We start from the raw sequence: 27,429 nt of genomic DNA on the forward strand, positions 1-27,429 counted from the left end.
GTTTATAGGTCGCTGTGCAACCACTGAGCCATGCTGGCCAGGCGGTGTGCATCTTTATTTACTTCATTCTCAGAGTGATGTGAACTCCACATTTTGTTGAAAACTTGATGTCAGCACATCAAATAGGTTTCATTCAGTTCAACAAAATGTAATGAACTTCTGGCTCTGCTGGGATGCCGGAGATTCAAAACAAAATAAAATGTATCCCTGAGGCCTTCAGCATGTTCCAGCTTGCGGGATGGAATAAGACAGTGTTACAGACGGGGTAGGAAGGCCTCAGCATCACCACATCAGTGGGCCAAGCCAGGATGCCTAGCACACTGCTGTGTATACACCCCACGACTCAAAGGGAATGGGCAGGACCATCTGTATAATTTAGAAATGAATAGGACCAATGCTATTTTCTAAAAATAAGCACGTTTATATCATTTCTCCATGGACTGACTTCAGACTAGATGTAATTTACTTCATTTTAAAGTGTTTTAATTTATATTACTGCAATCCATAATTTATATCTGCAATACATAATTCCACCTAACAGGTCTGTCCAAATGTTTTGGTCAAATATTTAGGCTCTTAAAGCCAATATTTATAGGAAAACTGTAGCGAGGGAATCTTTAAAAGGATCAGATAGTCATCTGTGTGGTTTTCTAAAATGGGGCACATAATCACCAAAATACACTTTTAAAACTGAAAGTTAACTTAGGCTGTGCAAGTAGCACTACATTAACTTGGTCTCTTGGAGAATAGTGTGGTAATATACAAATCACAGCAACAACAAATTGATAAAGATTAATAAAACACAAAAATCTTATTAAAATAATTTTCAATAAGTTTCAATTAGTTATATTTTGATCATAAAGGATCTTTATTAAAGAATGCCAAAACCAAGTATTTTAAAAGAATTATATAACCTAATAAAAACTGACATGAAATTGTTTTATTTAAAATTGTTATAATAAAAAACAAATAGACATTTGTAAGATATTTATCTCATTTTAGAAAACAAAGGCTTTAAGGATTAAAAGTAACTTTTCAAACTCATTGCCAGAATTAAAATTTCACATCACAGAAATGTTTTAATAACAAATACTGACCAACACATTACAACACCAAAGTTGTACAATAAATAAAAAAGCTTTCTAAATTTTTTTTACCAAGATATCATGAATTGATAAAATAACAATAGAAAGTTAACATTAATTTCCGAAAAAAAGGCACATCCAGGCAAAATAGTCAAGGCGACTTATAAAATGCAGCGTAATGTTTATATTGTGCATGATCAATTGAACGCAATAAATTACTCTGGAAGATTCTAAAATATGGCAGTAATAGATTGTAAAGCTGGGCAAATAAGACACCTGCCTCCTTAATAGCGTATTTTGTTCCCCAAAGTGCAGTTCAGATCTGTCTGAAATGTCATGCTTCCCTGCACACAGGTTTTGCTTTGCAAAGTTGTTTATTATCTTGGTGCCTCAGAGACTTGACCGCCGGTCTGGCCGTGGCACGCACTTCGTAATTGCGGCTCTCCACAGCACTGGGGCCAGTAAGAGACTGAGCGTGGTCACACTCAGGATCAGGAGGTACACCTGCAACAGGTAAAACTGAGCGTCATCTCAGGATTAAGAGGTGCACCTGTAACAGGTAAGTCTGGGTGTGTCTCCCTCAGGATTACTATGTCCACCTCAAACCACAGATATACTCTCAGGTACACCCCCATACAGACACAGGTACCTCAACATTTGGATGTGAGGTGGACTGAGGTTAGATCATCAGTGGAAACTTGTCAGGTTGATGCATCACTGGTGCACACACTGGAGTCTGTGCAATCGGAGTCACCCCATGGGCTCACTAGGCAGGCAGACCGACCCCTTGGGGGTCACTTGGAGTGAGGACACAGCCTCAGGGCAGGTTGCAGATGGAGCTCATGCCCAAACTCCATTCTTCCGCAATGGCTTTAAGTGCTCTTTAATAGTAGGACTTGCTTTCCTCACACTTATGGATACAAGGAGACAACCACGTAATTTTGAATGCCAATACCAGCATTTCACATGTACCAATTAGAGCTTTTATATTCATTCGGTCCACATGTATGAGGGAGCAGGTGTGCAGATCCAAATATTCAGTGTCACGTGGCTGGGTGGACTTTCCTGACACCATCACAACTTAGGGAGGGACGCTATAAGGTGGGGCAGTCAGGAGGCCCTCTCGCTGTGGCCCCTGCCCTATGGAGGGGAATGAGAGCAGGGCAAACCCCTTTAGGCCCAGAAGTTCAACTGTGCTGACATAGACATCACAAGGGGCAAAGAGTGACACTCAGATTGCAGAAGAGGGCTATAGAGTCAAAAATGATTTTAAATAGAAGTTACTATTAGGAACTTGTGTGTCTGGAAATCTATGACTTAAAAACATCCTGAAGTTAACTGTTTCTACCCTGGGAAACACAAAAACAGCTGATTTCCACAGTCTACATAGTACGCAGTTTTCCAGCCCGGCACACATGTGATTTCTTAGTGAACTAGCAGTTCACAAGCAGGGAGTTCAAATTCCTATACTATTACCCAACATTTTATACATTCAACAACAACAAAACTCCCTTTGATGTCCATCTTGTTTTCACTGAAACAGTAATGCTCTGTGTGTAGTTATCAAATACTTTCCATAGTTACAGCATCCATTTGCCCTTAACTCACTCAGGGCTAATACTCAACTCAGTTATCTGGTCCTGGAAGCATATTCAGGTTTTAAACATTACACTTTTAACACCAGGAAGCACAGAGTGCGGCATATTTACCCATGGGGTTGGGAGTCCTTTTTTCACTTTAGAGCCACACCCCACTACCCATCACAAAAAAAACCTCCTTCTTATCAAATTTAGTGACAATCATGGATCATCAGATGATACTTATTAAATTCTAGTCCATAGCTAGTTAAAAAAGGGCAAATAATAAAGTTTAAAAAAAGTAAAAATGGGCAAAAATGCAGAGGAAAAATGTAAGTGCAAATGGAAGGTGGACACACACTCATGCGCACACATGATGCTCACACATCAGCAAGAGGAGTGTCTAACGGGACAGTGACGAAGCACCTGCCCGACCAGAACACTTGCAGGGAGTGGGGGAGACTCACCTCCCGAGAAATGATGCCAGCTCTGCGCGCTCTGCTCCCCAGGACAAAAGAGAACTCGCTGACCTGGGCCAGCCCCGCGGCCACGATCCATTTGATGTACTGGCTGGTTTTCGGCAGGAGGAGAGACAAGACCAGTGCTGCCAGAACAAACTGCGAGAGTGCCCGTGTTACTGCTTAGTCAGAGCCCCGGTGGCCAAGCACCCAAGACAGAGAGGACACAAACGCCGGGGCAGCCCTCAAATAACACCCAGAGGGGACATACAGAGAGGCACTTCTATGCTGAAGGCACCAAATAAACACAAAATGTCTGAAATAAAACCACACAGAGCCGAAACCGGTTTGGCTCAGTGGATAGAGCGTCGGCCTGCAGACTGAAAGGTCCCAGGTTCGATTCCGGTCAAGGGCATGTACCTGGGTTGCGGGCACATCCCCAGTAGGAGATGTGCAAGAGGCAGCTGATCGATGTTTCTCTCTCATCGATGTTTCTAACTCTCTATCTCTCTCCCTTCCTCTCTGTAAAAAATCAATAAAAATATATTTAAAAAAAAAAAAAAAAAAAACCACACAGAACACCAAGGCCAAATCCAGGGTTTAGGTTCCTTTGCAGAAAACAAAACCTCCCCCCACCCCGCCCCAAACTAAATGAACAGCATTAAATAGTATACAGCGTTCAAATGGAAATTTTATTTTTGATAAGAGAGAATGTATTTCTCTCATGTAAGCAATCTCCAGAGGGGTGAGCAGCCTGGAGCTAGTAGGGCAGCTAGACCATCATCGGGGATTCTGGCTCCTTCCAGTGGAAATATTGTAAGTCAATTTCTATAATCCACAAAGCCAGATAGCTACAGAGCAGGTCAGGACATTAAAAGTTAATACAGGGAACGCAATGATTTGTGCTCTTGGAGGACAGACAAGGGGAGTGGTGAAATAATTCTCCTGACTTCACTGGAGGACCCAGAGAGCTATTTCTCCCATTCCAGCTTTCTAACTCCCAGATTCAAACATACTCAATTCTGAGACAAACAAAGGAAAACACATCCAAACCACCTGTATCCTAACCCAGACCTTCCCCAGGCTGTGGGGTGGCAGGAGGGGGAGGAGGGGCATCACAGACCGGGTGTTCCAGGTAAGTGGCCCTGCCAGGGGCTCACAGACTCGGCATCGCTGTGGGCAGGCCCTCAGGCCCAGGAGGAAGTATGTGCGAGTGTGACATGTAAACCCCAAGATAACCGGATGTTACCCATCACGAATGACGGAGAGGCTCAGTACCTTCATGATCACCACCGCCAACGTGAGGACCATCAGGATGGTGAGCTCGTACACCACGAAAGTGGGAAACACGTGGAGGCCTGTGAGGAAGAGGACGGGCACGGGAATTCTTTCAGGATCACACAGCCCATCTAGCTTCTCACTGATAAACCTATTAACTCTCAAGCTCCTCAGCCGTGTTTCAATAGCGGGAAGAATTCTTGTAAGCACCATCCTGTTGTGCTGTTTGTTTATGCAGAGAGCAACGCTGACACCAAACAGACTGGAGCCAGTACTTAGTGACATTAACAAAGTGGAGTGAGATGAAGTCCATGTTATAAGGTCTTTGCCACATATAACTGTGACAGGAGGGCAAGCAAGCTATGTTACAGTTTTTCTCCTTAAAGCCACTCATTCTTGCAACAAACACCAAATGTATACCTGGACTAGCACAACGGGTAAACAGTACAGGCTCTGGGCTAAAATCCCGGGCCTACCACTAACTATAGATGCTGGCATGCCTCTTAACCTCTCTCTGCCTCAGCTTCCTCATCTGTAGTTGTGGATTTGGGCAGTGAGCGAACACAGCATGACATGTAAAGCAGGTACCCGTGTTTATAAACAATTGTCCTCATGGTCACTGCGTACACACACCAGGCCCACAGATAGGAAAGTGAGCAAGGATCCAGGGCTGCAAGGTCCTAGGTAGCACTGACATGTGACAACTGCCTCAGGGCACCTGCAAGAACCACATGACCAGCGCTCTCCCACTTGAGCACAAAAAGCCCCCCTTCACTCTGGGCCCAAGACTGCCCTTCCTTGTGATGTTCTAAGGAGGCCTCTCCTCAGGAGCTCAGCCTGAACCCCTCACTCCCACTTGCTGGTGGCAGTGACGTCAGGACCCACTCTTATCACCCAGAACTGAATGTGGCTCATGGGCGCTGGATGGTGCAGCTGGTGCAGGTCATCTTTGTGGTTCTGACAGGGCCTGGCTGGGGCAGGAGGTCGATGAAAGTTTGCTAAGAACAGGACCCCACCATTCATTTACATGTCATTGAGGGCTACGTATGCAGATAAGCAAAGGTGTCTTCTTAAACAGATGCTATTAACTTGTTGCTTAGAACCCTGGAACAAAAAAATTATGTCCCTGAGCAGTCAGAGAATTAAAACCTGATTGTACATGTGTTTCTCAGTTGGCAGGGAAATTGACTTGAATTCCTTTTGATATATTGAGTGTGAATAACCAAAGCAAAAATATGTACAGTGGTTATTGTTACAAAGCATGGCTCTTAATAAATCAAGAATCCCAATTTGAGAAATATTAGAGCAAATAGGTCTGTTTAAAATAACATGTTTGTGCCGAAACTGGTTTGGCTCAGTGGATAGAGCGTCGGCCTGCGGACTGAAAGGTCCCAGGTTCAATTCCGGTCAAGGGCATGTACCTGGGTTGCGGGCACATCCCCGGTGGGGGACGTGCAGGAGGCGGCTGATCGATGTTTCTGACTCTCTATCTCTCTCCCTTCCTCTCTGTAAAAAATCAATAAAATGTATTTAAAAAAACAAAACAAAAAAAAAGATTAAAAAAATAAAATAAAATAAAATAACATGTTTGTGAAGTTTTAGTTTTTTAATAAGCGAGCATTCCAGGAAGCCGAGCAGGCAGGACATAGGGTGGAACAACTAGTCAGGGTGACCTGGGGTGCGGGGGGGGGGTCTTAGGAATGGAACGCAGGACTGGATAGTGGTGAGAATAGGGTTACAATTTAATCAATTTTATTAGACCTTGTCTGAAAAAGAACTGGCAGAAAAGAAGTGAATCATCAACCAGGAATGGAAGTTCAAGGAATCAGAATCGGCAGCTTACTTAGCATGTTGAGGAGGTGTTTCCAGCAGTGGAGTGAAGGGCAAGGAAGAGGCAGAAGAGAGGGCCAAGGAGAGAAAATGAGGGGAGAAGGGGAGACAGAGAGACACACACGAGGGGGCAGAGAGGATGAGGAGAGAAGGGGCAGAGAGGTCAGGGCAAACATCCATCGAGAGGGGCTTTCTCAGGGACACATCCAATTACTAACACTGCTCATGAATGCTCTTATTTCACCTCTTTATTTCTTTTTCTTTTTTAAAAATATATTTATACTAGAGGCCAGTGCACGACATTCGGTCTGAGGGGGGTGTGGGGGTCCCTCAGCCCGACCTGCACCCTCTCCAATCTGGGAGCCCTCAGGGGAGCCCTCTCCAATCCGGGAGTTTCTGTCTGTCTTTGCAATCATATGAGCGAATTGTCTGAGACCCCACCCAGTTTGGTTTGTTGCTCACAGAATAATAGAGGCATTTTTTTTTCTTTGCTTCATTGGTGGAGATTTCCTGGAAGTTTTAGGATATCTTCCCTTTAATTTTTCCTAGACACTCTGATTTCACTTATGTCTCTCACCTTTGCTTTCCCTCCATCCCCCACCGCAATAATAACTTGCTCCAGGCTCACTTTGCTGTAGTGTCTAGGACAGCGGTTCTCAACCTGTGGGTCACAACCCCTTTGGGGGTCAAACGACCCTTTCACAGGGGTCGCCTAAGACCATCAGAAAACACATATATAATTACATATTGTTTTTGTGATTAATCACTATGCTTTAATTGTGTTCAACTTGTAACAATGAAATTGGGGGTCACCACAACATGAGGAACTGTATTAAGGGACCACGGCATTAGGAAGGTTGAGAACCACTGGTCTAGGAGATCCATCTGCCACCAGAACTACAATTCCCAGCATTCCTGGTGCTCCCTGCACTCTTGGTTTTCCCTTCCTGCTCTGTCTCTGTCCCATAACCTCCCACTCTGCAAAGTCCTCCAAGCCTCCAGCTCTCCCTCTCTGCTCTCTGTCTGGTGGCTTGGGAGCCAAGTTCCACAAGCCGCTCCACTCTCCACTGGCTCTCCCGCACTGCTCTCCGCCCGGCGACTTGGGGGAGCAACCGAGGAAGCCACGTCCCCCCAAACCGCCGGCTCCCCTGCTCTGCTCTCCGCCCAGTGCCTGTGTATGCAAATTAACCTGCCATCTTTGTCAGGTTAATTTGCATACTCACTCCTGATTGGCTGGTGAGCGTAGCAGAGGGACAGTCAATTTACATGTTTCTCTTTTATTATATAGGAGGATTGATTTCAGAGAGGAAGGGAGAGGGTAAGAGACATAGAAACATCAATGATGAGAGAGAATCATTGACTGGCTGCCTCCAGCACGCCCCACACAGGGGATCGAGCCCGCAACCCAGGCATGTGCCCTGACCAGGAATCAAACTGTGACCTCCTGGTCCATAGGTCGATGCTCAACCCGAGCCCACTGGCTGGGCTTATTTCAGCTCTTTCAAGTGTGACCCTCCCCTTGCATTTCCTTTGAGAACTGTCTTGGCTCTTCAGGGCCTTTCACATTTCCATTTTAATTTTAGAATCTGCTTTTCCATGTTCTGAAAGTCTTGCTGGGATCACACAGAACCTGTTGACCAGTGGAGAGTGTGTGGACTTTCCAGGCCGTAAGAGGGCGAGAACAAGGAGGTGCCAAGCGGAAATGCTGCAACAGAGCAGCTGGGATTCTGTACCGCCGGTCCTCTCCAGGACTGGCCACTAAGATACCCCGACACAGGGAAATCTCCAGAGCAGCACGCGCCCTGCCAATTTACTTTTTTTTGTATAAAAATTAATATTTCCTCCCAAGCTTCCCATTTTGATGCACTGATGTTAAGCTGCTAACCTGCTGAGCACCAGGGAGGGCCCTTCCTATGGAGTCAAAATGAGAGTCGTCTTCCCTGAGGACGTCTGAGCCTTTACACTCCTTCCTACACGTGCATCTTAGCATTGATGGGCATGGCAACCAACCAGCAAATTAACATCCCTTAGTTCAGGGGTCCTCAAACTACGGCCCGTGGGCCACATGCAAATACAAATATTGTATTTGTTCCCGTTTTGTTTTTTTACTTCAAAATAAGATATGTGCAGTGTGCATAGGAATTTGTTCATAGTTTTTTTTAAAACTATAGTCGGGCCCTCCAACGGTCTGAGGGACAGACTGTTGAACTGGCCCCCTGTTTAAAAAGTTTGAGGACCCCTTCCTTAGTTCAAACTTTCCCTCTTTTTAAATAAGATTTCTCCTCAGACTCTAATTTTTATGGGAACTGTTTCCACTGTCTAGTCTACAAATAAAAGTATGTAAAGAGATTACAGAGGTAATCTGCAAGTGTTTAACAAACACAATTCAAACATTCTGATGTAAAGCAGAAAGTTACCTATGGAGGCAAAGAAAATGATCGCCAGGAAGTCGCGAATCGGCTCGATGTAAGACACAATCTCCTCGGTGACCATGTGGCCTTGGGAAGAGATGAGCGCTCCGGCCAGGAAGCAGCCCAGCTCCATGGAGACATCCAGCAGCTCTGTGACCTGGGGAGGAGGGAAGGACACGTCACACACTCAGTGCCACCAGTTACCAACGGCTTCTGCCCAAGTAGGATTCACACCCAAACACAGCCTGTTAGGTCTAGCAGAACCAGCACAATAAAGCTGTGAAAATCAAATCTCGCTGTACATCTGTGAAATCCCCAGTGGAGCCTCTGTGGGGATGACCGAGAGACGACACGAGGAAGCTAATATGAGTTGAATTAACCATACAGGGAGAAAAAAATTAATTTAAAACATTTGAAACAATTCACATATATAGCTGTGAAATTTTTGAATAAAAGTATTTTCCAAACTTTAAATATTTGTGATACATTTTCTTTACTTGGAATCAAGGAAGAGCCTGACTATGGCTTAAAAACTGTATTGTAGCCCTAGCCAGTTTGGCTCAGTGGATAGAGTGTTGGCCCTCGGACTGAAGGGTCCCAGGTTCGATTCGGGTCAAGGGCACGAATATTGCTCACAGGCTCGATCCCTGGCTTTAGTCAGGGTACCTGTAGGATGCAACGAATAATGTCTCTCAAAGCAATGTTTCTCTCTCTCCTTCCCACTCTCTCTAAAAATCAGTGGAGGAGGATTAACAACAACAAAAGTATTGTAGTCCTGGCCAGTGTGGCTCAGTAGGTTGGAACATCATCCCATGCACCAGAGGTTGGGGTTGAATTCCCAGCCAGGGTACATACCTAGGTTGCACGTTCGATCCCTGGTCTGGGCGCATATGGGAGGCAACTGATCAATGTGTCTCTCTCACATCGATGTTTCTTTTCTTTTTCTCTCATTTTTTTCCTCTCTCAATTCAATAAAAAAATTTAGAAAAGTGTTTTGTATAAAAAACTATTCCCATCACCAACAAACTGCTTAGAGAAAGAAGACACAGCTAATAAGCAATTACCTGGAGATGGCAGGAAACCAGAGGGAAGCACCAGTGAATGTAGACATGACTAGATTCAATAATGCCAGATTCAGACAGAATAGTTATGGATCATTAGGCTTCTACCGATATAGTTCTGTTAAATACACAGTTTCAGACTTCTTTATGTGACATTACTGATGCAAAACAACTAGAAAGATGCCTTTTTAATTTGAGACAGTAAAACTATAAATGATAGCAGCGACAGACACATGGGGGGTAAATGAACTTTTGAAGAAATACCATTTACAGTAACATCAAAACTCATCAAACACCTCGGAATAAATAAAAGAAGTGCACAACTTCCGCGCCAAACACTACAAAATGCTGCTGAGAAACACGGATGAGGACCTCAGTAAACAGAGGGTGTGTGCCCCACTCAGGAGGAAAAATGTCACTTTCCCTCAACTGGCCTACAGGCCCACTGGAATCACAACAAAACTTGTGTGTGAAAAGTGACAAGTTGAATCTAAAAACGTACATGGACACTGGAAAGACCACAAATACAGGGTGGGAATAAAGTAGGTTTACAGTTGTGAGCACGAAAAATACAGAGTTTATTCTTGTATTATTATTTATTAATTATGATATTATTTTCCATACAAACAACTGTAAACCTCCTTTTGCCCATCCTGTAGAGCCAAGACAACCCTGATGGAGAAGGAAGCTGGCGCTACACTGCCAGCTGTGAGGGCAGGTATGCTGACCAAGGGAGCAGAGTGCAGGTCAGAAACACGCACACGCACACAAGCACTCACACGGCCTCTTGGGTTTTGACAAGGTGACCCTGCACAGCATTGGGGGTGGGGGGGTCTTTCAGCACACAGTGTGGGGAAAAGCCTGTGAAAAAACAAATTCCACTTCCTTCCTTCATGTGTTACACTCACCTCCAGATGGACAGATCTAACAAGATAAGTAAAGCAGTAACACTTCTAGAGGGCAACAGGGAGTATCTTCGTGATCCAGGAGTAGGCAAAGGTCTTTTTTTTTTAATCCTCACCCAAGGATATTTTTTTCCATTGATTTTTAGAGAGTGGAAGGGAGGAAGAGAGAGAGAGGGAGAAATGGAGGGAGGAAGAGAGGGAAGAGAGGCAGGAAGAGAGAAACATTGACGTGAGACACATCGCTTGGTTACCTCTCACACAAGCCCCAACTGGGGCTGGGGATCGACCCTGCAACTGAGATATGTGCCCTTGACCTGGGATTGAACCCGAAACCCTTAGGTCCACGGGCTGATGCTCTAACCACTGTGCTAAACCGGCCAAGGCTAGGCAAAGGTCTTTTACGTAGAATATAAAAATTGCTAACCATAAAAAAATGGATAACTTGACTTCATTAAAATTAAGAACTGCTGTTCATCAAAAAAAAAAAAAAAGCCATTCAGCAAGTGAAAAGGAAAGTCACAAACGAGGAAACCTTAGGAAAAATATATCTGACATAGAATATTATTCAGCCATAAAATGAAACAAAGTACTAAAACATGCTACAGCATGGATGAACCTTTGAAACATGCAAAGTAAAATAAGCCAGATAGAAAAGGCCACATATTATATGATCCCATTTATATAAGATGTCCAGAAGAGGCAAATCATAGGAACAGAAAGTAGATTAGTGGTGACGAGGGGGTGGGGAACAGACAGAACTGTGAGGTAAAGAGTTTCTTTTGGGGTGATAGAAATTAGTTCTGAAATTGGATAGTGGTGATGGTTGCACAACATTGTGAATATGCTGAAAACCACTGAATTATACACTTTAAATCAGTAAATAAGAAATTTGTCAAAATTTTGGCAGAACATATAAAAAACTCCTACAAATGAGTAAGAAAATAACCAACCCAATAGAATAACAACCTTAAGACTCTACCAGGCACATCTCCAAGGAGGATGTCCACCTGGCTAATACGCATATGGCAAGGTGCTCACACCATCAGTCATCAAGGAAATGAAAATCAAAACCCAGACGAGATACTACCACCAGAAGAATGGTTAAAATTACAAAGACTGACAGAAAACACAAGTGTTGGTGAGGATACGAAGAAACTGAATCCTAACACAACTCTGGTAAGGGTATAAACCAGTATAACTACTTGGGGAAAACTAGCATGGAAAATTACTAAAGTTAAACACAGGTATACCCTACAACCCAGCGACTCCACTCCTAGACATATATTCATCAGATGTGACATCACATGTCCAACAAAGAACACATATGAGAATATACATCAGCTTTATTCATAACAGCCCTAAATGGAAACAAACCCTAGTAGCTAACAACAGAAAGGATGAATTGTGAAATATGTGATGGAATATCACACAGCAATAAGTGAGGAGTCTGACAGAGGAATTATAAGAATACCCAATATGCAAAATGCCCAACACCTAACACCATACCTGGCAACTATAGCAGGTGGTTAGTAACTATAGTCAAATGAAGAAAAAAAACTTAAGAACCAATGACTGGGGAAACAGCAAGAAAGTCATCCAGATAAGACAAATGTGCTGAATGCTATTTTCAAAGAGAAAAATACTCCAGAATGGATAAAGCAATGTAAAACAATTACGGAAGTCACATACTTGAGCAGCTTTGAGCAGAAACAAATCATAGTCTTCTCCCAAGATTATGAAATACTAGCAGGCAATTAAATCATATATAAGGAAGTAACTTTTGCTAATTTCCTTTTTAAAATTAAACTTTTTATTTTGAGATAATCATAGATTCCAAGTACAGTTTCCCCAATGGCAACATCTTAACAAATCATAGCACTAGGTCACAGCCAGGATACTGACGTGTCACAATGAAGAGAGGTGGAACATTCTGTCCCCATGAGGATCCTTCCCACCCCCACCCCTTCCTTAATACCTGGCAGCCAGCAATCTTCCCTCCATTCTGAAATTTTGTCTTCATAAATCTCACACAAATGGAATCATGCAACCCTTAGGGCTGGCTTTTCTCATTCAACACAATTCTCTGGTCAATCATGTAACAATAGTTTTAAAACCGGGTGGTCTTCCTTGGTGTGGATGGACCATAGCGACCATAGCTGGTGGAAACATTCACCTGCTGAAGGACATCTGGGCAGCGGCTGTAAACATTAGTGTGTAAGTTTCCGTGTGAACCTAGTCTTCATTTCTCTGGGATACAGGCCAAGGAGAGCAAATGCTGGCAGTCTAGTGATGCCATTAGTACTTAAACCACTTAGGAGGGGGTCTCCAGCATTGCCCCCATTCTCATGAGACTCTTTTCCTTTAAATAAGGAGAAGGCTGCCTCCAAAACACACTTTTTTTTTTTTAATGTTTCACATTTACGGCAAAAGAAGTTCTGTTGACTACCTTGTCATTATGGAACAGAACTAAAATTTGTTTTTAAATTGTTAATCTTTTGTCAGGTACAAAGCTGTTTAAAAGTTTAAGACAGAGTAAGATGGTTTGACACTGGTGGCTTTTCATTCTCACAGGTTCGCTTTTTGTTATTCCTCACCTGAAGATACTGTTTATATTGATTTTTTTGAGAGCATGGAAGAGAGAGAGAGAGAGATATTGGTTGCTTCCTGCACGCACCCCAACTGGGGCCGGGAATCAAACCCGAAACTCTATGGTGCATGGGCTGATGCTCTAACCACTGAGGACACCAACCTGGGCTAGATTTTGTGTGTGTTTTTTTTTGCATACAGGATGATGCTCCAACTAACTGAACCACCTGGCTAGGGTTAGATTTGTTTTTTAATGCAGCACTCCACAAATACGTTTTTAGCAAAATGCTTAAGAGTATGAGTTAAAACAGTTAAATAGGTTTAACTCATAATATTGATGGGTAGCATAACTGTGTATAAAATAAAAAATACTACTAAGTGTTTAATATTTTAACTATTATTAAAATAAAAAGATAAGAAACTGATCACAAGCTTTCAGTGAACAGATTATATAAATCAAATTATATAAATAAAAAATATTATGAGAATTACCGTTAACATTAAAAAGATGAAAGCTGAGATTCCTAAGATAAGGATTTCTTTGTTCCCTTTACTTTCCATATGTAGCTTTCGATAATATGGTCCTATAAGGTAAGTCTTTATAACAAGACATAACAGAAAAACAGCAGCCAGCGAAAAAAGAATCTGACCAATCAAAACCAGTATTCGTAGTATTTCCATGACAATGCTAGGAAAGGAAAAAAAACAAAGACATGTTATTTCACCTCTAAACATATTTCTCTAAAACCCAATAAAATGATCTTCCACTATTTTCTAACATGTTGTAAAATAAATGACCCAAATCACATACATTTTCATTTCCAAATATTAAAATTAAAACTATCAATCATATTAATCAGAAATTTTTATTTGAATCAATAAAGAAGCTGGATTACTTTGCAATCAATTCTTTGAAGCAAATGCGATTTATAGGATGTAACGATCCTTAACTGACAGCTTGTATATGTCAGTGATAGATAATAAAATTCCTTCTCAGATAATAACCCCCATTTGAAATTCTTCATAAGGCGATAGTCACCCTGTAATATTACACTGCAGGCTCACATTAGAAGTATAACTAAAGAATTCCAGTGACTTTCACAAAATATTTTCTTATCTCAAGTCAGAACTCTGAATTTTATGTCTATTACTTAGTCATAAAGAAAAAGATTCTGTACTAAGCTCACAAAAAAGGCACTATTATATATAGGATGTCCCCAAAATGTCTGCACACTTTGAATGATTATAAAATCAGTATTTATTAACAAACAGTTCATTTTCAAAATTTAATGTGATCTACAGAAATGAATAACTTTTTTTGTCAACACCTGTTTTCAAACTGATGACTGTTTCTGTTTCAGGCACTGCTGATAATGTGAAGCAATGGAGTCACAAACATTAAGAATCACTGTGTTTGGTATTTGTGTGCCCTCAATTTATCAACTGTTGCCACTTTTTTTAGCATAAAGTTTCTTTTATGTATCAGCATAAAAATGTATAGTGGATAAATTTTCTTTGTTCAAAGCTTAGTCTGGCTTTATCCATTACTTCAAATCAGTTAGATCTCAAAAGGAGTGAAAATTAAGTGAGTTACCAGCTGTTAAAGTGTGTATATGTTTTTGTGGGTTTTTTGGCGGGGGGGGGGGGGGGGGGGGGGAGACAGCCTATGTCCCTCCAAAATGTACACACACTTTGAATAATTATAAAGGCAGTGTTTGTACTTCAACTGCATTTTCAAACTTCCAGTAGCATTTTAGGATGAATTTCCTTTGTTCATTTCCTTTGTTTTTCAGCTTAGTCTGGCTGAAAAGAAAGAAACATCCATTGAGTTATCAGCTGTCAAAGTGTGTATACATGTGTTGGGACACCTTGAATTTGTAGCATTTACAATAATATACATATTTTGGTTTTTTAATATTTTATTTTTATTGATTTCAGAGAGGAGGGGAAGAGAGAGAGAAAAAGAGAGAAACATCAATTTGTTGTTCCAGTTATATATGCATTCATTGGTTGATTCTTTTATGTGCCTTGACCAGGGATGGAACCCAACATCTTGGCATATCAGGACGATAGCTAACTGAGCTAGGGCTACATATTTTCTTAAACTTAGCTCTCCACCATATTTAGGAAACCATTCAGTCCAAAGTTCTGGTTTAGAAGGTCTCAATGGAAGAATACAAATCTTATGTTGGTAGTTCCCCCCTTATTTGTGGTTTCGCCTTATTGGTTTCAGTTATCCACCGTCAACCATGGCCTGAAAATATTACATGGAAAATTCCAAAAAAAACAACACCACCACAATTCATAAGTTTATGTGCACGGTTCTGAGTAGCATTATGAAATCTCTCACCGTCCTGCTCTGTCCTGCATGGTATGTGAATCATCTTTGTCCAGTGTCTCCAGACTGTATACGTTACTTGCCTGATAGTCTCTTAATAGCTGTCTTGGTGATCAGATCAACTGTTGGGGTATTATAGTCCTTGTGTTCAATAACCCTTATTTTACCTAATCATGACCCCAAAGTGCAAGAATAGTGATGCTGGCAATTCAGATATGCCAAACAGAAGTTGTAAAGTACTTCCTTTAAGTAAATAGATATGTATGCATAGGAAAAAATACAGCATACACAGGGTTCAGTACTATCTGTGTTTTTTGGTGTCCACTGAGGGTCTTGAAACGTATCCCCACAGATGAGCAGGGACTACTGTACTAAGAGAGAATTCATTACAGCAGTCAGGCTTAAAATAGCAGCATGGGACACAAATCTCAAGTTGCACATGATTACTTCGGGGAATCGGAACAGAGCTGGGATTGCAGCAAAGAAGCAAAGTCACTGTGAATGACTCCACATCTTTAAAGTGGGGGAGCCAGTGTGAGAAATCAGGGTCTGCAGCCCGGGCAGGAATAGAAATGTGCTCACTGGGACAGAATAAAGTAGGTTGAGTATACCTCAAATTCCTGACCAGTCTCCCACATTACACCAATGATCTTATCCCTGCGAAACTGTGATGATACCCTCCTAACGTATCTCGTTCATGCTCCACAGAGGCCTAAACAGCATGCTGGGAACATCAGTCAGATGTCCAAAGCTCCTGTGACATTCAGATGAGCCCAGACTCCTTCACCCAGCAGCACCTTCCACTGACCCTCACCTGCAGAGCAGCCTAAACCGGCCTTTTTTTTTTCAATGCCTGTATAGCCGAAGTTATTGCACCAATTGTTACTTTATCAAGACGTCACATGTGGTATGACCTTCTTTTTTTGAGAAGTCATTATTATTATTATCTTATTGATTTCAGAGAGAAAGGGAGAGGGAAAGAGAGATAGAAACATCAATGATGAAAGAGAATCATTGCTTGGCTGCCTCCTGCACGACCCCCACTGGGGATTGAGCCTACAACCAGGGCATGTGCCCTTGACCAGAATCGAACCTGGGACCCTTCAGTCTGCAGGCTGACGCTCTATCCTCTGAGCAAACCAGCCAGGGCCAGCCTTTGCTTCTTGACAGGCCATACACTCCCCAGCTGTGGGGCCAGTGCACCCCACCCCACCCCAGGTTCTCCTCGCTGACTGGCTCAGCTGTGTCCTTCAGAGTTCAGCCTCAAAGTCAACTGCTCAGATGCCTTGCCAATCCGTTGTTTGCGGACTCATCACCCCATTATAATTCTTTGCACAGCACTAACCTACACTAGGCATTTTCTTGTTGACCATTCACTTATTTATCATTCATTCGCTATCTTCCCCAGACATCACGGCAACTCCCTGAGAGCGGCCATCCTCCCCTGAGCATGGCATGTTACAAGTATTCTAGTCTCAGTCCAGTTTATTTAGCTGATAAAGAGATTGCAGCCACTTAAGAGATTGCAGCCACAACCAGACCAGCACTGTCACCATCCCATCTTACTGACAAGAAAGTGGAGGCAAAGGCCAAGCCATCACTTCAGGTCACGTGCCAGGTGTCTGGCGCCAGGGCCTGTGCTCCTAGTTGCTGCACAGGCTCTGCAATCACCATGTCCAGAGCCTGCATCCAGATCTACCTCCCAACTATCTATTAAATGCATCATGGTGAGGATAAAATAGTCAAACAGCTCAGAAAGGTACTATTCTGCATCTCTATTTCTCTGTTTATCAGGTTTGGGCAAAGTTTCTATGCCAGCACAAGCATAAACTCATTTCCACAGCCGAGTCAGCATTCCATCATGTGTCTATGTCATCTTTTTCTCAGCCAGACACCTGGGCTGTTCTAGGTTCTTGATGTGCTGAATGATGAGCTTCTGGGAGCATATTCGTGTGCAACAGTCTACACTTGACAGACATTGCCAAATGAGCTGCTAGGAAGGCTGCTCCAATTCCCACCCCCAACCAAGACCCCAGAGTGCTGTTCTGCAACCCTGGGCATCATCCCACTTCTAAAGGTTTGCAGTCTGACAGGAAAAAGAGCCATTACTTTTCCCTTGTGCATAGGGAGCATCTTCCATTTACTCATTTCTACATTAGCTGCTTATATTACTCACCTATTTTTTAAATTGGGATTCAAAAATTTATTAATTTGTAGATTTTGATAAAATAAGAAACTTAACTCCCTGTCTTTAATATGTGTACAAACGTATTTTTCCCATTTGTCTTTGGCCTGCGTACCAAACAAGTATATGTACATATGCGTGTGTGTATATGTATGTGTATACTTGTGTGTATGGTGTTTATATGTATATTTGTGTATTTAAACAACTTTAATGCAGTAATACTTATCATTTTTCTTGTCCTTTATGGCTTCTAGAATTTGTCTTCTGCTTGAAGCAGAAAGGCCCTCCCATCTTCAATATTATAAATTCATCCATACTTTCTTCTAGAACTTACATGGTTTTGCAAGATTTTAATTCTAATAATTCAAATCACTTTATTTTTAAAAGTATTCTTCATCATAGTCTCTATGCTCTACTCATTACCCGTGAAATATTTGGGGTAAAGAAGTTAATTCTTGACGAAACCGGTTTGACTCAGTGGATAGAGCGTCGGCCTGCAGACTGAAAGGTCCCAGGTTCGATTCGGTCAAGGGCATGTACTTGGGTTGCAGGCACATCCCCAGTAGGAGATGTGCAGGAGGCAGCTGATCGATGTTTCTCTCTCATCAATGTTTCTAACTTTCTATCTCTCTCCCTTCCTCTCTGTAAAAAATCAATAAAATATGTTTTTTTTAAAAAAGAAGTTAATTCTTCATCGAACAGACTGTCAAACTACAGCAGGAAGGCCGGGGAGGGTTGGGGGGGTGGGTAAGAGATCAACCGAAGGACTTGTATGCATGCATATAAGCATAACCAATGGACACAAGACACTGGAGGGTATGGAAGGCTAGGGGAAGGTCAAGGGGAGAAAAAAAAGGGAGACATATATAATACTCTTTGTAATACTTTAAGCAATAAAACAATTTTTAAAAAAGAGAAGTTAATTCTTCCCTTTAGGAAAGATCAAGATTAATTCTAGCTCTGGCTGGGTGGCTCAGGTACTTGGAGTATTGTCTCATACACAAAAGGTAGCATGTTCAATTCCCAGATAGGACACAGACCTAGGTTTCGGGTTCAATACTGGTTGGTCATATATTGGAGGCAGTTGATCAATGTTCCTCTCTCACATTGATGTTTCTCTCTCGCTCCTTCTCTCTCTAAAAATCAATGAACATTTCCTTGGATAAGGATTAAAAAAAGATTAATTCTGAATAAAGCCTCCTAAAGAGGCAAAGTTTATATTAACATTAAAACTGGTTTTATTTTATTTGTTTACTATAAATTTTCTCTGGTTATCAAAATTGGAAAAGAGGTTTTTCCCAAATTATATAAAAATGTATGTATAATAGACAATAAAAGTATCATAATCTATTACTCATTAATACCTTGTTCTATACTTATTATTCATATATACATATATTTATGGTCTCTCCATGCGTTTTTTCTTTATGTAGTTCAGAAAATATTGCATATAATTTTAATAGTTTTGAGATATTATTCTCATCCCATACAATTTACCCATTTAAAGTGTACAATTCAATGGTTTTCTAGTATATTCACAAAGTGAATTGCAACCACCACCGCAATCAATTTTAGAATATATTTCCACCTCAAAAAGGAACCCTGTATCCACTCCCACTCACTCCCCATTCCTTCTTCCTCTGCGCTTGGCAACACCTGATCTCCTTCCTGTCCCTGTGTATTTACCTATTCTGGATGTTTCATAACAATGGAATCAGACAATATATGGCCTTTTGTGATTGTCTTCTTTCCTTTAGCATACTGTCTTCAAGGGAAAATGACCTCAATAACCGACCTTAATAGTTACATATACCAGTGACTGGTCTAACTGCTTTATGGGATCCTCTCCTGCAGCCCTTACACAGTGCATGGGATAGATCAGTGATGGCGAACCTATGACACGTGTGTCAGATGTGACATGTGAACTCATTTTTTGGGTTGATTTTTCTTTGTTAAATGGCATTTAAATATATAAAATAAATATCACAAATATAAGTATTTGTTTTACTATGGTTGCAAATATCAAAAAATTTCTACATGTGACATGGCACCAGAGTTAAGTTAGGGTTTTTCAAAATGCTGACATGCCAAGCTCAAAAGGTTCACCATCACTGGGATAGGTCCTGTTTCCACATTGACCCTATTTTATAGGTGAGAAAAGCTGAAGCCCAGAGAGGTTCGGTAAGTTGCCAAAGCTGGCAAATGGCTGAGCTAGAACTCTAGGGAGGCTTTGCTCCAGGACATGAGCCTTGACCTCTGGAAATCTCAGTTAAAAAGGCATTCATTTTTAACATAGCTGAGTTATCTGAGAGCAGAGAAGAGATCTTAATCATTCTGGGATTGCTGAAACTTAATAGAATATCTGGCAAAGGTAAATACTAAAAAATACAAAATACTTCTACCCGACCCATGTGCAATGAGGTAGATTTGTCAGTCTGGGCTTCACTTGGGTGGAATCTAGCAGGGCGATGAACACACACATACACAATGTCACACACACCTCACTGGGGGACTGCTTATTTTAAAAGGTATGATGAATAGGATCTAGATACTCATACTAAATGTCCAGGATACAACTGAAAATCACTTATCCCCACAACAATCAAGGAAAAAACACAACTTGAATGAGAAAAGACAATAAAAGGATTCCAACATAGAGATAAATCATTGTTAGAAATATCTGACAGAGTTTAAAGCAGCTATCATAAAATTAACTCAACAGCACTCAAAAATTCTCTTGAAATAAATGAAAAAAAGAAAAGAAAAATCTCAGAAAAGAAATAGAAGTTATAAAAAGAAGAGCCAAATGTTAGATAAGCTAAATAGTAGAGTGGAGATGACAGAGGACAGAATCAGTGAACTTGAGGACAGATCAAAAGCATTTACTCAGTCGGAACAGAAAGAAAATAAACTGGGGGAAAAAAGGAAAAGTCTGAGAGGACTGTGGGACAAAAACAAATAAACAAATCACTGGAGTCCCAGAAGGAGAAAGCAAATGGAACTGAAAAATTACATGAGGAAATAATGGCTGAAATTCCTAAATTAGGCAAGAGACATAAATCTACAGATTCAAGCAGCTCAGCCAACACCAAATATGATAAACCCAAAAAGTGTTATGGACTGGATAATTGTGTCCCTCCAAATTCATATGTTGAACCCCAATGTGACAGTACTTGGAGGTGGGCCTTTGGGAAGTGATTAGGTTTAGATGAAGTCATACAGAAGAAATAAAGTAAATGAGAAAGATTTTAGCATTTCAAAGTGGTTCCAAAATGAATTTTAAAGTCTACTAATTTTTGACAAATAGTTACTGTAAGAGGTAAAAAAAAATGTATCCTTTGGAAATATTTAAAGCACAACATTTATATGCATATAGTATATTTGCTTAAAAAAATTCAAGTTTATAATCCTAACCCACATACAATGTACCTTTAAATTGTACAGGGCACCCTGTATTTTGCAAGTGTATTTATTTTCTGGCGGGTATTCTTGTAATATATTATATATGCAACCCAACCTACAGCTTTTTGAGTGAATTTATTTTTCCCATTTGGCTTTTCCCACCAATATGAACCTAAGCAAGTACAGTTTGGGTTCTGGTATTATTTTATTAGAAGACTAGGAAAAAGGATCAAGGAAAATGGTAATGAAGATGACAATGATAGTGTGGGCACACACACACACACACATCACTATGTTCCAGGCATTTTATATCTTAACTCTTTTAATCCTAACTATTTCATGAAGTAAGTATTGATATTATCCCCACTTTACAGATGAGAAACCTGAGGAAGAGTGAGGTTAAATAACTTGCCCAACCAATGTCCACAGAGCTAGAGTGTGAGGGCAGTGTTACTCCTGAGCCTGTGCTATATAATGCAATACAAGCTCTGAACGTATCTTTGGGAAAAGGTATCAAATAGTATTTTTATAAACAAATGATCTGAAACCAGAAAAACAAACCATGAAATAAAATAATATAAAAATGTACCTAGAGTATGTACTGGCTCCTGCTTGGATAAGAGTTGGCATGACAGCTATGAATAACCCCAGCTGTACATCCTGCATCACCAGCATGCCAAGCAACACAGCACTATAGTCAAGGTCACCTGCTTAAGAAAACAAAATTTTAAAAGCAAATATTTCCAGTATTTTAAATTGTCCCAAGTCAAAATAAAGTCATCATGCATATTCCCAAAATAATTAAAATAATTTTGATCCTTTAGATGAGAATACAAACTTTAAAATTTCTTTGAGAGCAAACACTAACATTTCAAAGATTTAAAAATTTTGTAAAGAAAATCTCCCAAATATTTCCACTAGTTACTGGTTAATTATAAAATTACAGAAAAAGGACATTTTGACAAGATGGCATGGCAAACAATATGATAGGCCTGGATAATCATACCGACTTCACTGTGTCCCAGAAACACACGCAGCAGCAGTCTCTATCGTCAAGCTTTATTTCTTCCCAAAGCTATGCAAGGGAGACCTGGCCCCATCCCTTTCTGGTCACATCTGCTGAGCAGAGCCTAGTGCCATGGGTCACTTTCCTTCAAACTCAGCATTACCACCACACTGAAGATCCCTTCCCTTTGAGACTAATGCAGATTTGGTATAGAAATACTGACTCATATGGACAGAACAGGAAAGTAGTAACCAGCACTGGCTGAAGAGACTATACAACTTCTCTGGAAAGAAAATGATGCAGCTTTGGGGAACTCAATACTTCACATAGGCCTCAAATGTCTCCATTTTCAATCAACAGTTCTTGGCTTTGGAACTTTTTATGTTTTCTTAAAAAAAAAAAAAAGGTTTTAAAAAAATCGTGTTTTTTAAAATTTATGTTTGAGTGTTTCAAACATGATTATTTTAAAGCCTTTATTAGATTTTCCCACAAATAGGTACTGGTATTATAATACACTAGAGGCCCGGTGCACAAAATTTGTGCACTCGGTGTGTGTGTGGGGGTTCCCTCAGCCCAGCCTGCACCCTCTCACAGTCTGGGAGCCCTTGGAGGATGTCCAACTGATGGGGAGAGCGGGACTAAGCCATCAGTCGGACATCCTAGTGCTGCCGCAGAGGCAGGAGAGGCTCCTGCCACCATTGCTGTGCTCCCCAGCTGTGAGCCCAGCTTCTGGCTGAGCGGCGCTCCCGCTGTGGGAGCGCACTGACCACCAGGGGGAAGCTCCGGCGTTGATCATCTGCCCTCTGGTGGTCAGTGCACGTCATAGCGACCGATCATTCTGCCGTTTGGTTGATTTGCATATTAGCCTTTTATTACATAGGATAGGTTATAATAGGAGTTCCTCTTATTTTCCTACTTCATTACCAGTGTCCCCTTCACCTCCCTCTGTCACTTGGTCTTGTGAGGGAAGGTTCTAAACACCAGGCCACAGGGGCACTGGGAATAAATGAGACCACCAAGGTGGTGACAGCTAGTCTAGTTGCTAGCAGGAAGGCTGCACCCATGGCCCACAAATCGGCAGGAGGGCCCAGATAGTTTTTTCCAGCCTCCTCTCACCAGTGGGAAGCCCCTGATGTCACGAGTGAGTGTGGCCTGGCCAGTGTGGCTCAGTTGGATAAGCGTTATCCCATGCAACAGGAGGTCACCAGTTTGATTCCTGGTCAGGGCACATGCCCCGGTTGCTGCGGGCTTGATTCCCAGTAGGGGGCATGCATGAGGTAGCCTATCACTATTTCTCTCTCATCAATGTTTCTATCTCTCTCTCCCTCTCCCTTCCTCTCTCTGAAATCAATACAAACATATTAAAAAAGAAAAAAGAGTGAGTGTGGTCCTTGCAGCCCCTGTGACGCAGAGCCCCGGGCCCTTGGCCAGCTCTGCTTACTGCAGAGGCCAGGCACACCGCTCTGGTGTTCTCTCTTCATGTTGTCCCTTTCATCTCTGTGTTGCTGCAGGGCGAGTATCAGTGTGAAGCTACTATGACATCTGAACCCTATTTTTTACTGACTTTTACAAAATAAGAGCAAAACAGTGAAAATTACCATAATGAATAAACATGATGTAAAAAGTGTCAATGCTGTCAAAGTTTAACTGCACGAAAGACAGTGCCACCGAGCAACACCTCAGAACGTTCATTCCTAACATCCTATCAAGTCTGACTTCACTATACACAATGATGACTTAGAGATGCGAGTGTTTCATACACGTAGATGACACTAACACCAAAGTATAAGAGGTGAAAGTACCCTTAGTTACCAAAGTACCTCATATATTTTATAGAAGAAGGTGTCAAACCTCCTTCTATACATCAGTTCCCAACCTTGCCAGAATCAAAGCAATGTACATCAATCACATTTTTTTTTTTAAGCTGCAGGTAACGCCACCAGTTGGCAGTAGTGTAAGCAATAAGCAGTTAATTAGAATTTTGGAGCCGGGTAGTTTCAGGTTTGGTGCCGCACACTAATCTCTTTAACCCACCAATTCCACAGTACATTTTTCAATGTTGATTCCTTTCTCTAAAATGCTCCTCAAACTACTCTAAACTTGTGAGCATATAAAAAGACATTTTTTCTTAATCAAATGGAGGTTTGGAGAAGCTGAGATTACAGGGACAACAATTCACAAGGGAATGTCTATAACTATTAGGAAAGCCCCAAGGAGGGACTAAGAGTTGCATTTTTTTCTAACAGGCCTTCGGAGTGGATTCAAGTCAATTAAACATATACTGCTTCAACACATATTTAGAAGAGGTCATCACCTACCTTCTTTTTCACCCCGGGCACTGCCCACGAGGAATCTGGACACTAAGGGTGTGCTTGATAAGGACAAACAAGTAGAAATGAAAACGCTCTGAGTGGGTCTGATCTGTAAAAGGTGTCCCCATAGTAAGCCAAATGCAATCATCAATAGTGTCATATAACATGGTCCTTGTAAGGATATCTTCCACACCTTAAAGAGAACACATTTATTTATACATTTTAGTGACGACAGACCATCTCTTGACTAGCATTATGCAGAGCACGTGCATACATACTGCCCAGTAATGGGGCAGGCCTGAAATTTTGCAGTAGATACATCAGTACCAATCCAACATCGTAATGTTAACACAATAGAGATAGTAAACACTAACATAAGACCTCCCCAGGTCTCGGTATTGTTACAGGAACTAAACAAACATGTCTCTGTGTATATACATGTGTGTGTGCACATAACTGAATCCTCAGAACACATCTCAGAGGTAGATATTGTCCCCGCCATTTCTAGATGAAAACACCAGACCACAGAGGTTAGGTGATTTGACCGGGTTCCATGGAAGACAATGTGAGGACATAAACCCAGGCAGCATGGCTTGATAATCAATCACAAATTGATTAGACATCTTGGTATGCACTTAACACTGCACTAAACATGATAGATAATGTGAAAGAAATCAGGTTTGATTCTAACCCTGTGGGGTTTTCAATCTAGTTGAAGAGACAACATAATAAAAACTGATATTTATACAAATGTGAATATTACATATTAACAAAAGAAATTAACCTGAAACTCATCCTATTCTACGTTAAAGGACTTGTTTTGTTCTCCTCACTGCACCCTCCCAATTAAAACTGATTCCCTCATCCAGGCCCTCTACTCAAAGAGCTCGTGGAGGCCCAGAGGAAGGGGGCAGGAGAGGCATGGCTCAGCGCAGCTCTGGGACAGTGAAGTCAAAGGCAAACGCTGAGGCCCCACCAGCTGGCCAACCTCGGCTGTGTCGCCACACATCTACTCACCTTTGGGTGCCCTAGAGAGTGTGAGCTTTTCCTTCCCCTGCTCTGGTTCTTGGTTAAAGCAATACTTCTTGCAAAACCAACAGCATTTTCTTTGGGAATCAGGGCAGCTGGGAGGCTCTTCCTAGGCTGGTATTGATTTCCTGCTGCGGCCAAACAAGCAGAAGCCAACCCTAGCCCTCACCACAACCATGACCGGCTGCCAGCCTGCTGGCCCACCTGTTCAGGAAATCAATTACAGGAGCCTCCCAACTCCATAAGGTCCCAATGGAGGGAGACCAAAAGAGGTGACTGAACTGAGTGCTCACTCAACTGAGTGCTCGGCCCTCCATGCAGAGCCAAATCTATCTTCTGCCATGTGACTCTGGTCCCCCAGGCCCCACTCTCTCCTTCCAGAAAGACACAAGTTACCCCACAATGGCTGTTCCTCAATAGTTCAAATTTCATGTTCTTGACTTCTTATATTTGGCAGTGATTTTATAAAGCGAGTCTCTTTCGAATCATTCTTCCTCTTCCTGTATATTATAGCTAAGGAGCAATGAAGGACCAGAGCAGACCCACACAGCCAGCTGCAGCAACTAAGGAGGCTGAGCATGTTGGACTTTAGGGTTCACAGGTATTAGTAGCCCCTTCTGTAAGTAGTGTTAGCCCTCAGTTAGAGTGTTCCTGCCCACACGGGACACCTGGAGTTCAGGCTTGAACCTGTCACTAACTGGCTGTGCACCTTGAATAGGTAACAATCTCTCTTCTTTAGTTTCCACATCTGTAGAAAAAAGTGAGACTAAATAATTTCTGAGGTCCAGAGCGAACTTTAGACTTTATTGTCAGGTGTCTTGCTACACTTTGGTCTAGAGCAGTGGTTCTCAACCTTCCTAATGCCGCGACCCTTAATACAGTTCCTCATGTTGTGGTGACCCCCAATTTCATTGTTACAAATTGAACATAATTAAAGCATAGTGAGTAATCACAAAAACAATATGTAATTATATATGTGTTTTCCGATGGTCTTAGGTGACCCCTGTGAAAGGGTCGTTCAACCCCCAAAGGGGTCGCGACCCACAGGTTGAGAACCGCTGGTCTAGAAGATTTGAATCTATTTAGCCTGATAAGCAAGGTATGGAGGGAACGACAGAAAAGACCCAAGGGAGCATCCTTCAGAAACTTCCTGTCCAATGTGGGACCCTGCCCTCACAGAAATGCAGGTCCTCAGGCTGCCCACATCTGTAGCTCTAGGTCAGCAGGAGCCCCCGGCCACTCCTCGGATATCAGAGTCTAAGAAGCACTGACAAGAATCCTCTCAGCCAAGACCCTGCTCCCTGTGCACCCAGATGCACACATCAGCCTAAACTGCCCTCTCCAGTTCTTCTTCCTCTTTCTTTTCCTAGGACTTCCATTCACAACGCCCCAAAGGGCAGGGACCATGTTGGCTATATACATTGCCTTATACTCAGAAGCTACCAAAGGTCTGGTACATCACACCCAACAAGTGTTTGTTGAGAGAACAAATAAGGAATAAAAGAGAACAAAATACAACTCTTGCCTCCATTATTTTACAACTTATTTAGAGAGACGAAAGCTGGTGAACTATTATGATATAAAGCTAAGAGAACAGTTTAAGTGAAGCTAGAAGAATGAAGTAAGGCAATGGATGATGACTTACAAATAAATGACTCAACCAGTGGTATCAGTGGGCAGAACAGAAAGACCACAGCTTTCCTCAGCGACAAGAAATAAGTCGTTTTCAGACTTCCATGTTTTTGAATAGTTTCTAGTCAGACTTTTAGGAGATTTCACCGAAGACCTCAGAGGGCCCTTCCAGCAATTATTATTTCGAAAACCCTATTCAATAATTTTCTACCTTGACAGGAACACCTGGGTAATCAACCCACACAGCAAAAGCGCTATCAACTGAGAACGACTACACTAGTCACTTCAGGTGCTCTAGCATTTTGCCAGTTACTTATATCTGAGAAATAAAAAG

General features: G+C 41.8%; 1 protein-coding gene across 8 annotated transcripts in view; it reads right to left on the reverse strand.

Annotated features, from left to right (window-relative positions):
• Positions 1-886: 886 nt before the first annotated feature.
• Positions 887-27,429, reverse strand: part of TMCO3 (transmembrane and coiled-coil domains 3) — a 45,353-nt gene continuing 18,810 nt past the window's right edge. For 3 of the 8 annotated variants that reach the window (XM_070408542.1, XM_070408544.1, XM_070408543.1), the window contains exons 7-13: positions 24,441-24,627; positions 21,706-21,826; positions 13,684-13,879; positions 8,646-8,796; positions 4,399-4,478; positions 3,130-3,279; positions 887-1,589 (exon numbers count right to left, since the gene is read on the reverse strand). In XM_070408542.1, the coding sequence (XP_070264643.1) occupies positions 1,476-1,589; positions 3,130-3,279; positions 4,399-4,478; positions 8,646-8,796; positions 13,684-13,879; positions 21,706-21,826; positions 24,441-24,627 (999 nt within the window). In that variant the 3' untranslated portion in view covers positions 887-1,475. The remainder of the gene's footprint in view (positions 1,590-3,129; positions 3,280-4,398; positions 4,479-8,645; positions 8,797-13,683; positions 13,880-21,705; positions 21,827-24,440; positions 24,628-27,429) is intronic. The other 5 variants (XM_070408545.1, XM_070408547.1, XM_070408546.1 and 2 more) reach the window with 5 other exon arrangements.

Source organism: Myotis yumanensis, unplaced genomic scaffold (assembly GCF_028538775.1).
Source record: "Myotis yumanensis isolate MYYU_CA2020_CCGP unplaced genomic scaffold, mMyoYum1.0.hap1 SCAF_3, whole genome shotgun sequence".
Classification (NCBI taxonomy): Eukaryota; Metazoa; Chordata; class Mammalia; order Chiroptera; family Vespertilionidae; genus Myotis; species Myotis yumanensis.